At 41.5% G+C, this 12,236-nt stretch overlaps 1 protein-coding gene across 1 annotated transcript in view; it reads left to right on the forward strand.

Moving 5' to 3' along the window:
* Positions 1 to 12,236, forward strand: part of PGM5 (phosphoglucomutase 5) — a 205,433-nt gene that overhangs the window by 139,342 nt on the left and 53,855 nt on the right. The window contains exons 8-9 of the mRNA XM_013965963.2: positions 8,321 to 8,456; positions 12,035 to 12,218. Coding sequence (XP_013821417.1) covers positions 8,321 to 8,456; positions 12,035 to 12,218 — 320 coding nt within the window. The remainder of the gene's footprint in view (positions 1 to 8,320; positions 8,457 to 12,034; positions 12,219 to 12,236) is intronic.

A 12,236-nucleotide genomic window follows, 5' to 3' on the forward strand; every position in this document is an offset into this window, starting at 1 on the left:
AGATCCCCTGGAGAAGGGAATGGCTACCCACTCCAGTATTCTTGCCTGGAGAATTCCATAGCCGGAAGAGCCTGGCGGATTGCAGTCCATGGGGTCACAAAGGGCTGGACACGACTGATAAGGAGAAATGAGTTATTAAGACATGAGAAGACATCAAGGAAACTTAAATGCATATTACTCAGTGAAGAGAAGCCAAACTAAAAAGGCCATATATTGTGTGAGTCCAATTATACGATAATCTGGAAAAGACGAAACTGTAAAGATAATAAAAGGCTTACTGGTTGCCCAGGGCTACAAGGGCGGGAAGGATGAATAATCAGAACCCGGAGGATTTTTAAGACAGTGAAACTGTACTGTGTGATACTGTAATGATGGGTACATTTGTTAAAGCCCATAGAAGGTACAACAGCAAGAATGAACCCTAATGTGAACTGTGGACTCTAGGTGATAATGTGTCACCAGCGTAAGCTCATCATTTGTAACAAGTGTCCCATTCTGGTGCAGGATGTTGATGATGGGGAGGCTGTGTTTGTGGAGACAGGGACTATTATGAGAACTAGTACTTTTGATTCAATTTTGCTATGAAGCTGAAACTGCTCTAAAAAAATAAAATCTGTTAAAAAAATTTACTGGCAGTAGTACACTTATATAAATGTTAGTGTCAAAGAATTTTTTCTGGAATCTCATGTCCTAAAGATGGAACAGATGTGAATATATGAAATGAGGAAGTGAAAGAACTATTTTATTTGCTTTTTTTCCCAAACAGCTGTTTGTAGAGTATAGAGATTTTGCCTGGGAACAAAGAGGGTGAAACAGCCTGGATGAATCCCTCTTCATGCCTGGTCAGCAATAGTAGAAACGCCCAGGGGCCTTTGGGGATGAATCTGAAACTTTGGTTTTGAAGGTGGGGTCTCCCTGTGAGGTGAACAAAACCCATCCCCTAAGCTCAGCTTCCCCCAAGGCCAGTGTTAACAGCTCAGCAGTGCACCGCCTTCCCTGTCCTTGTTTTCTGTCAAGTCCTACAGCCATTTATTTGCCATGAAGTGATGGGACTAGATGCCATGATCTTAGTTTTTTGAATGATGAGTTTTAAGCCAGCTTTTTCACTCTCCTCTTTCACCTTCATCAAAAGGCTCTTTAGTTCCTCTCCACTGTCTGCCATTAGAGTGGTATCATCTGCATATCTGAGGTTGTTAATAAGCTGATTTTTTAAACATTTATTAAACTTGGATGAACATCATTATACCCATTACATGTGTTCCCAAAGATTCTTATTCAATATTTGATATGCACAATAAGTTTTAATATAGATTTTCCATAATTTCCTATTCTTTAACAATTATTATTAGGACTTCCCTGGTTAAGATTTCAGTTTGCAATACAGGGAGTGTGGGTTCCATCCCTGGTTGGAGAGTCAAGATCCCGTATGCCTTGTGGCCAAAAAAGAAAAATATAAAACAGAAGCAATGTTGTAAAAAACTCAAAAAGACTAAAAAAATTTGCATTCATTTTTCAACTTTTCCTCTTCTTTTAAAAAATATTTTTTGTTTGTTATTATTTATTCAACTTTCCCTCTTCTTTTAGCTGCTTTGATGAATTTCCTTTTGACTAAAGGTCAAGAAATAGAATAGCTGGGTCCAAAGCTGGGCACTGTTTTAAGGCTATTGATCATTATTGTTATTCATTCGCTAAGTCATGCCCAGCTCTTTGTGAACCAATGGACTGCAACATGCCACGCTTCCCTGTCCTTCATTATCTCCTGGAGTTTGCTCAAACTCATGTCCATTGTGTCAGTGATGCATTCAATCCTGTAATCTTCTGTCGCTTCCTTCTCCTCCTGCCCTCAATCTTTCCCAGCATCAGTCTTTTCCAGTGAGTCAGCTCTTCGGGTGGCCAAAGTATTGGAGCTTCAGCTTTAACATCAAACCTTCCAATGAATATTCAGGGTTGATTTCCTTTAGGATTGACTAGTTTAATCTCCTTGCTGTCCAAGGAGCTCTCAAGAGTCTTCTCTAGCACCACAATTCAAAAGCATCAGTTCTTTGGCACTCAGCCTTCTTTATGGTTGAACTATCTCATCTGTACATGACTACAGGAAAAACCATAGCTTTGACTATATGGACTTTTGTCAGAAAGTGATATCTCTGCTTTTGAATACACTATATAGGTTAGTCATTGCTTTTCTTCTTGTAATTTCATGGCTGCAGTCACTGTTCACATTGATTTTGGAGCCCCCCAAAATAAAATCTGCCACTGTTTCCATTTTTATCCCATTTATTTGCCATGAAGTGATGGGACTAGATGCCATGATCATTACTGCCAAATTATTCTACCAAACTGTGCATATTTACACTGGTACTTTGCTAGTACTAAGTGTTTGCTGCCCCCTTTGCTAATTTGAGAGTCCCAAATGTGATTCCATTTTGTGGACTTTTCTTTGACTGAGGTGAGATTGAACATTTGTTCAAATGTTTTTGACTATTAACATTTTTCTCTCTTGACAGTTGCTCATGTGTGCCTATCCACACAATTTTCTATTTGGGTCCCTCTTTTTTGGATTGACTTATAAAAACATTTTTAATACAAAGTTTAGTGGTCCTGTCATATGTATAGTATAAGCATATCTTCCCTCCATTTTTCACTCTTTATAGCGGGGTCTTAGGAAATCATTTGATGCCTTTGTTTGACTGTTTAATTTATCTGTCGCTGTTATGGCATTATAGTTCACTTGCCTTGAAGTTATTAAAAGGAGAGCTGTTTCCCCAAAACCCCCTCTAAAGTACACTATGAGAGTTCAGTGGAAGCATGTGCATGTAGTTGCAAATCATCAGTGTTTCTATCCCCACCTCCAAAAATTATAAGGAACATGGTTGATTTTACTTGATCATTGGCCCCTTGTGACTCTTGGCAGTGTTTAACTTGTAAGTGAGGATATCCAGGCCAATTCACAATTTATTATGTGGTTGGCTGCTAACAGTTGAGGTGAGTTTGTATGTTTTTTATATTTTTGATCATACTAAAATAACTCTGTGTCTCTCTACCCTAAATTATGACATCCTATCAGATGTCAAACTCAACAGCATCTCATGGGTCTATCTCCACGTAATGTAATCCAGCTGGAGATTCAGAATATGCAAAGCCCATGTTTTAGAACAAAAAGGTATTTCTCTCTACCCAGTAAATGAAAGTGACTTTTTTCAGCTATAAAAGGACAAAGGATTTTGAAGTTATCCCACTGGGCAGGGCTTCCTAGACTTGTTTTTTTGGCACTAGGCCATGGAGCTAACCCAGCATCTTCTAAAATTTCTTCCATTTATGTAGCACTGTGCACAGTTACTTGGATAGAGCTAGAGTCACTCCATGCTGTGATGATTAAAAGTCCAAAGTCTTCTCAGGCTAGAGGCAATGACAACCAGACGTCTAAAAGTGTCACTAGCAGACCATTGATCAGTGTACGGAGGAGCCAAAGACTTGATCATTTCTCCTTTTAAGTATTTGCATTGACCTCTCAAGGTTGTATATTTTCCTGTTTGAGGAAAAACATGTAACATTGCAAATGTAACAAGAGGTATAAATGGTTCATAGCTTTGGTGAGAAGTTCTCAAAGATGTCTAGCTTAACTAAGGTATTATTTCAGCCTATTTTCAAAGCATAAACAGCTCGATGTCATTGGGTCTTCCTCTCTGAGTTATGTTTCATAACTCTGAACCCCAAGTACCCATTCTCATTACTCTGTTGAAGGAAGAAATGATCCACCCCATGGTCCTCGTCCCCTTTCTTGTTGTTGTTGTTCAGTTGCTAACTTGTGTCCCACTCTTTGCAACCCCATGAACTGCAGCACTCCAGGCTTCTTGTCCTTCACTGTCTTCTTGAGTTCGCTCAAATTCATGTCCATTGAGTCAGTGATGCCATTCAACCATCTCATCCTCTATTGCCCCTTTTTCCTCTTGCCCACAATCTTTCCCAGCATCAGGGTCTTTTCCAATGTGCTGGTCCTTTGTATCAGGTGGCCAAAGTATTGGAGCTTCAGCTTTAGCATCAATCCTTCCATGAATATTCAGGGTTGATTTCCTTTATGATTGACTAGTTTAATCTCCTTGATGTCCAAGGGACTCCTGAGAGTTTTCTCTAGTACCACAGTTTGGAAACATCAGTTCTTCAGCACTCAGTCTTCCTTATAATCCAGCTCGCAGCCTTCTTTATGGTCCAGCTCTCACACATCCATATGTGACTATGGGAAAAATCATAGCTTTAACTATATTGACCTTTGTGGGCAAAGTGATAGGTTTGCCATAGCTTTTCTTCCAAGGAGCAAGCATCTTTTTATTTCATGGCTGTAGTCACTGTCCGTAGTGATTTTGAAGCCCAAAAATATGAAATCTGCCACTGTTTTCACTTTTTCCCCATCTATTTGCCGTGAAGTGATGAGACTGGATGCCGTGACCTTTGTTTCTTGAATGTTGAATTTCAAGCCAGCTTTTTCACTCTCCTCTTTCACCTTCATCAAGAGGATCTTTACTTCTTCTTCACTTTCTGCCATTAGAATGGTATCAGCAGCGTATCTGAAGTTGTTATTTCTCCTGGTAATCTTGATTCCAGCCTGTGAGTCATCCATACAGCATTTCACATGACATAGTCTGCACAGAAGTTAAATAAGCAGGGTGACAATATACAGCCTTGCCATACTCCTTTCCCAGTTTTGAGCTTGTTTGTTGTTCCATGTCCAGTTCTGACTGTTGCATCTTATCCTACGTACAGGTTTCTCAGGAGGCAGATAATGTGCTCTGGTATTCCCATCTCTTTAAGAATTTTCTCTACAGTTTGTTGTGATCCACACAGTCAAAGGCTTTAGAGTAGTCAGTGAAGCAAAAGTAGATTTTTTTTTTTAATTCCCTTGCTTTTTCTATCATCCAGTATATGTTGACAGTTTGATCTCTGGTACTTCTGCCTTTTCTAAATTCATCTTGTACACATGGAAATTCTTGATCCACATGCTACTGAAGCCTAGCTCAAAGGATTTTGAATATAATCTTGCTAGCATGTGAAATGAGTGCGTTTGTGCAGTAATTTGAACATTCTTTGGCATTGTCTTTCTTTGGGACTGAAGTGAAAACTGACCTTTTCCAGTCCTGTGGCCACTGCTGAGTTTTCCAAATTTGCTGGCATAATGGGTGTAGTGCTTTAACAGCATTATCCTTTGGGATTTGAAATAGCTCACCTGGAAATTCCATTACTTCCACTAGCTTTGTTTGTAGTGATGCTTCCTAAGGCCCACTTGACTTCACACTCCAGAATGTCTGGCTCTAGGTGAGTGACCACACCATCATGGTTATCTAGGTCATTAAAAGCTTTTTTGTACAGTTCTTCTGTGTGTTCTTGCCACCTCTTGTTAATATCTTTCACTTCTCTTAGGCCCTTGCTGTTTTTGTCCTTTATTGTGCCTGTTGTTGCATAAAATGTTCCCTTGGTATCTCCAGTTTTCTTAAAGAGAACTGTTTGTCTTTCCCATTCTATTGTTTCCTTCTCTTTCTTTGCATTGTTCACTTAAAAAGGCTTTCTTATCTTACCTTGCTATTCTCTGGAACTCTGCATTCAATTGGGAATATCTTTCCCTTTCTCCTTTACCTTTCACTTTTCTTCTTTTCTCGGCTATTTGTAAGGTCTCCTCAGACAACCACTTTGCTTTCTTGCACTTCTTTTTCTTGGGGATGGTTTTGGTTACCACCTCCTATATAGTGTTATGAACCTTGGTCTATAGTTCTTTCTTAAGACAATGCTGTTTGCTAAAGTCAGAGGATAAAAAGTATGTGAATAACTGAGAACACTCTGTCTCAAAGTGTGTATTGAATCAGCACCATGTTGGTGCTTTATGTGAATTGCCAATAAGAACAACCACCACCACCACCACCACTTGTGGTAACCCAGTCATTCACCTTAATACCTACGCATAATCTAGTCACTGCCTCTTGATAGTAACCCATGGGGTAAGGGCTGTTCTTTCCCTGTGTTAGAGATGAGGCCAGCAAAGGTCAGTGGCTGAGCCAGAATTTGAACTTCAAACAATTTGACTCCAGAGCCTTCCCTCTGAACTTGATTAAATTCATAAGACAACCCCTCAAGATGGGCCATGGTGTCCCCATTTTACAAATGAGAACCCTAGACTCAGGTTAACAATTTTTCGGTAACTTCTCACACACCTGAGAAGTAGCAAAGTTTGACTTTAAACCCTGATTCCAAAACCCTCCTCAAGCCTTTCCCGTTGAACCATCTTTCTTACACTACAACACATTCCTTTGTGTTTAGGACTTTATTCACTTCCAGAAAAGGTTACAATTGGCCAATAGACAGGTACTTAAATGAGCCTGCAGCACATTTCTCTGGGTTCTTTTTGCACAAGAAGCTACGTGTTTAGCCTGCATGCTTCATTGTGTGAATGTCTCAATACAAGCTACCTCTGTTTGTAAATAGCTGTAGGAATAAGCTTCCCAGTTCCTTCCTGCCTCAGGACTTTGTACTGCTGTCCCTCAGCCTGGAAGACTTTGTCCTGAGATCTCTGCAGGGCTGACTCTTCTCAGGTATCAGATCAGATGTCGTCACCCCTGTGGGGCTAACCCTGACTCCCTGTATTTGTTTCCTAAGGCTGCCACAAAAATTTACCCAAAACGGGGTGGCTTAGAACAACAGGAATTTATTTTCTTATCATTCTGGAGGCCAAGAGTCTCAAATCAAGGTTTTGGTAGAGCCATGCTTCCTCTGAAGGCTTGAGGGGAAAATCTTTTCTTGCCTCTTTCAGTTTCTAGTGGCTCCATCCATTCCTTGGTTTATAGCAGCATAACTCCACTCTCAATGAAAAAGGTGGTAAAACTTAAACTTTCTAAGATCATGACGTCTGATCCCATCACTTTATGGCAAATAGATGGAGAAACAGTGGAAACAGTGAGAGATTTTATTTTGGGGGACTCCAAAATCACTGCAGATGGTGACTGCAGCCATGAAATTAAAAGACGCTTGCTCCTTAGAAGAAAAGCTATGACCAACCTAGACAGCATATTCAAAAGCAGAGACATTTTTGCCAACAAAGGTCCGTCTAGTCAAGGCTATGGTTTTTCCAGTAGTCATGTATGGATGTGAGAGTTGGACTATAAAGAAAGCTGAGTGCCGAAGAATTGGTGCTTCTGAACTGTGGTGTTGGAGAAGACTCTTGAGAGTCCCTTGGACTGCAAGGAGATCCAACCAGTCCATCCTAAAGGAAATCAGTCCTGAATATTCATTGGAAGGACTGATGCTAAAGCTGAAACTCAGCACCTGGTGCGAAGAACTGATTGCTTGGAAAACACCCTGATGCTGGGAAAGATTGAAGGCAGGAGGAGAAGGGGACAACAGAGAGTGAGATGGCTGGATGGCATCACTGACTCAATGGACATGAGTTTGAGTAAACTCCGGGAGTTGATGATGGACAGGGAGGCCTGGCGTGCTGCAGTCCATGGAGTCGCAAAGAGCTGGGCGTGACTGAGCGACTGAACTGAACTCCATTCCACTCTCTGCCTCAGTCTTCACAGAAACTACTATTTTTTATTTCTCCCCTGTCTTTTCTTCTAAGAACACTTGTCATTGCATTTAGGGCCTACCTGGATAATCCAGGCTGATCTCATCTCAGCATCCTTAATTATATCGGCAGGACTGTTTACCCAAACAAGCTTACCTTCACAGGTTCGTGGTGGGCCATGGGGAGCAGTGGCCTGTCTTTGGCAGGGGGAACATAGGATGCCATTCAGCCTGCTCTAGGAAAGTCGTGCTGCTCTAATAAAGCAGCCTTTGCTGATGTCATGCTCTGTGGCAGCATCACCCAGTTTAATTTTTGTCACCATCCTTGTGCTTGTTTGATTCATCTTGTTCTTTTGTCTACTTTTCTGTTGCTTGTCCCTGCCTACTTGAACTCCAACTTTATGAATAAAGAGCTATCTTTTTCACTGCTGGATCCCTATCACCTCCCCCAATGTTGGTGTAGTGTAAGGATCACCAAATATTTGCTGAATGAACAATACCGTTAGTCAAATGTGACATCAGATTGGCTCTCTGATCCTTTCAACAATTTCCAGGGTTTTCATTTTTTATATTATTTATTTTATTTGAATTTCACTTGCATATGTTTGGAAATACAGGTATATTATGGGGTATATATTTAACACAATAGATAAATATCAATATATATGCTATCATTTCAATATACCACTCAAGTTCTAACTGTCTTAATAGTTCATTTAGCTTTAATTTTTCCCCCATGAGCAAATCTTCAGAATAATATTTCTTTCTCCCATAGGCTCTGATCACCTCCGGGAGAAAGATGGCCTCTGGGCTGTCTTGGTCTGGCTCTCCATTATTGCTGCCCGGAAGCAGAGTGTGGAGGAAATTGTCCGAGATCACTGGGCCAAATTTGGCCGCCACTACTATTGCAGGTGAGAAGGCTAAGGGTCTCCATATGGACCTTAGGAAATTCCTTTTAGAAAAGTTAAAAAAAAAAAAAAGGAGCGCGGGGGTGGGTGGCTAGAATCTTATGAAGGAAGCATCTTTCAGGAAGATCTGAGGAATACAGAGGCTAGAGCGAGATAACCCCTGAGAGGTTGCGGGTGGTATCAAGGTAGTACCAAATTAGAGAATACAACTTTCTCTACCTCTGGTGACTCCTGTCTGTAATCTTTTCATCAGTGCCTATATAGTGGGCAGCCATCCTGAGATGAAATTTGAACTGTAGAACCTCAAAAGGTCCTCTGGCAGCCATTAAAAGTTGTACAGTCAGACCAGGGGTTTTTCTTGTTGGTTTTCCACCCATACTTATCAAGGAAATGGGGGAAGAGACAGAAGCTGCCACAGGTCAGAGTGATTTTTGTAATCCTCTCCCTACCATTCTTGGTCTTACCTCCCCACTAATGGTCCACAAAGTGACTGTTAGTGGGCTGGAAGTCTCAACTACCTTCCTGTCCCCTGCAAGCAAGGGGGACAGTCTTTGGCTTGTGGCTGGCAGCTAGATGTGTGTACCTAGAGATGCTATTCGTGTATAAATAGTGCCAAACCATGGTTTAGGAGGAGCAGTGGTCTTAAAAGATGTTAACTGTGAGGCTGTGGAATTAGGGCAGATAATCTTTGGGTAGTCTCAGCAGCTCTCAGTGTATTAACAACAGACACTGTACCTCATTTGCTTTGCTTTTGAATAGTTAACTACTTCGAGGTTTGGTTGCATTTCAAGAGCTTAAGGGACAGAAAGAAAGCTTTAGACTTCCCTTATAAGGTGATTGTTTCTTCTCTTACGAGGTCATTTACTTAGATAAACATCAGAGAATAAGGAGGCTTGCGATATTACTCATTAAAATCCAAGAGGCTGCAGTGCTCTGGGAAATGGAGACAGCCTCACATTCTTGGTTCCTATCTAATTAAGAAGGCTAAGAATGTGACAGCCTGCAAATCATCTCGAATTATTCATTGTGTTATAAAATAAAAACTGTAAAGGCAGGTAGGAACTTTTTTATTCACTAGTATTTCTAACAGCCGCCCCAAATCCTGATTCTTGTGGGCTCTTTTGGCATACCAGAGGGGCCAGTTGGCACAGAAAATCCTTTTATTGTCTGAAGCTGTGCCATAAAATCCAACCTGATAAAATATATTTTGATTGCCAACCTCTGGCTTAGTGAAAGCACTTTGAGTCGGGGATGTGTTCCTCATAATTTGTGGAATGATTATCTAGCTTTCTGCCAGCATTTTGAAGACATGGTGTTATGATAAGTGTATTTATAATACAGTTCATTTTTTTGTGGCCAAGAGCTTACATGATAATTACTTTTTTCATAACAAATACCATATTAGAGAATATAATACAGTGGAGATATAAATTCTTGTAGGGCATTCAATTATGATTCAGTTTTCTGTCCAAAGAGATCACAGAGATAAAGAAAAAGGGAGGAGGGAGGAGGTAAAATGAAAGCAAACATTTCCTCCAGCCCCCGGGAAAGGTAGGTTGCAATGCTTGTGAAGGAGAACTATCTATAGCCTGTTTTCTTAGTGGGCAGGAGACAATCAAATTTGGTTTAACTGATACTGAGCCTGAAGTTGTATCTGAGAACCTAGATGATTTTCCCTGTATGAGTGGACCCCAGAAAGAATTCTCCATTTTAAAATTTCTTTCCTTGAACGTGTGTTGGTAGTGGTGATAGTCAGAGGGGCTTGTTTGGGGGAGTGAGGGGAAGTTGTGATAGAACTTGCTCGTGTATGAAGATGAGTGTTGGGGCAGCTGGTCTGATGGTCTCAGCCATGGCTGAACGTGACCTGTCACATTCGTGTATTTTCTCAACTGCTAAGACTCTTTCAGAGCCTCTCTGTCTCTTACTAGAGCCTCTTATCTCATCCTCATGCCCTTTTCTGCTTGGTTGGGTCTTTACCTTCCCAACAAACTACTGATAAAGAGAATCTAGGCTTAGAACACAAGCTGAGAAAGAATGTTCTGAGAGAGTTCCCTGTTTTTTTTTTTTTTTTTCTCAGGCTGGGAGGACACACCTTCTGTAGGAGAGAGAGAACAGAAGAAGAAAGGGATGTAGGTGCAGGGGACCCATTGTTAGACACGGTATCAGTCCATGTTGGTGAATAACCTGATGTTTACTGAAGTCTCAAAAGATCTTGGGTAGAGAAAAACTGTCAACTATTCAGATCTTCCTTCTTTAGTTCACTCTGAGAACTCACCTTCCCTGTGTTACTTCCGCCCATGGGATTTTCCAGGCAAGAGTACTGGAGTGGGGTGCCATTGCTTTCTCCGTTCCCTGTGTTAAAGAGAGCCCAAATTTGAGATCCCACCACTTGAGCACAGCTGCCCCTCCTAGTATTTCCTTCTTAAACAGACCTCCCTGAGTATGCCATTAGGACTTGGCCAAACCCATCTGACACTGGGAAAGACTCTATAGTTTCTTTATGATAGTGACTAAGAATAAAAGTAAGAGCTTTAAGCACCAGTGTCTGGCATTGTGCCAACTACTTGGTATGTATTATCCTATTTAAACCCAGCAACAACAAATGAGATAGGTGTTATTTTTAGTCTTTTCCCCCCCTCTAATCGCCTCCCAGCCCCATTGTTATATGTGATGTTCTTGGCTAGGAGGACCTTTTTTTTTTTAAAGAAACAATTATAATATTTCTCCCAAGTTTCCAAGAGAATTTTATGGTACATTGAGTTCCCTTCCCCATCTCTCTTCCCTGCCTTGATTCCTCTCTCTCCTCCCTTTCTGCCTTCACCTCCTCCCATATTCATTCCATTGCTTACAAAAACCACTACTTATCAGAAGCAACAGAGAGAACGAAACAGAGTAGATCTCTGCCCTCCTGGGGCTTACAGTTCTCATGAGCAAAGACAAGAAATAAGTAAATTAATATATAAACAAAGCAAATACAGATTGGGATAACTACCAAAAGAAGATGTAAAGGATGATGAGCGACGGGGAGAGACAGAGGGGAGGTGCCTTAGAGGTCTTGTCAGAGAAAGTGTTTCTAGGGGCGACAGTAAATCTGAAAACTGAAGGAAGGAAATGCATCAGCAATTGGAATAGCCTGGAGAAGACTGTACCAGGGAGAGGAAACAGCAAGAGCAAAGGCCCAGAGGGTGGAGCATCTTTGAGGACTGGAGAGGAGGCCTGTATGGCTGGAGCATAGTGAACAAGGGCCAGAGTGAGACACAGCCAAGTCAAGGAGGTGGGCATGTTGTATCCCACAGGACTTTATAGACTGTGGTGAGTGTTTTAAATTTTAATCTCAAGATGATGGGCACTTTTGGAGGGATTCAAAGGAAAGGATGGCCATGATTTAATGTTTACAGGATGCTGCTGCTGCTGTGGGAATGAGTGAGGGACCAGGGGAAGAGGTTGACCAGGTGTGGGCGCTTTTCTGTGCTGTTCTTCCACGGAAACAAAACCAGTGATTAGACAACCCGAGAGGCCTGCCTGGCTGCTGTTTTTCCGATTAGATTTGTCTTTAGCCTGTGTCCTGTCCCCCTCACCAGGTTTGACTATGAGGGATTAGAGCCCAAGACGACCTATTACATCATGAGGGACCTGGAGGCCTTGCTCACAGATAAGTCCTTCATCGGCCAGCAGTTTGCTGTGGGGAGCCACGTGTACAGTGTGGCGAAGACAGACAGCTTTGAATACGTGGACCCTGTGGATGGCACCGTGACCAAGAAACAGGTACTTGCTAGGACATTG

Source organism: Capra hircus, chromosome 8 (assembly GCF_001704415.2).
Source record: "Capra hircus breed San Clemente chromosome 8, ASM170441v1, whole genome shotgun sequence".
NCBI lineage: Eukaryota > Metazoa > Chordata > Mammalia > Artiodactyla > Bovidae > Capra > Capra hircus.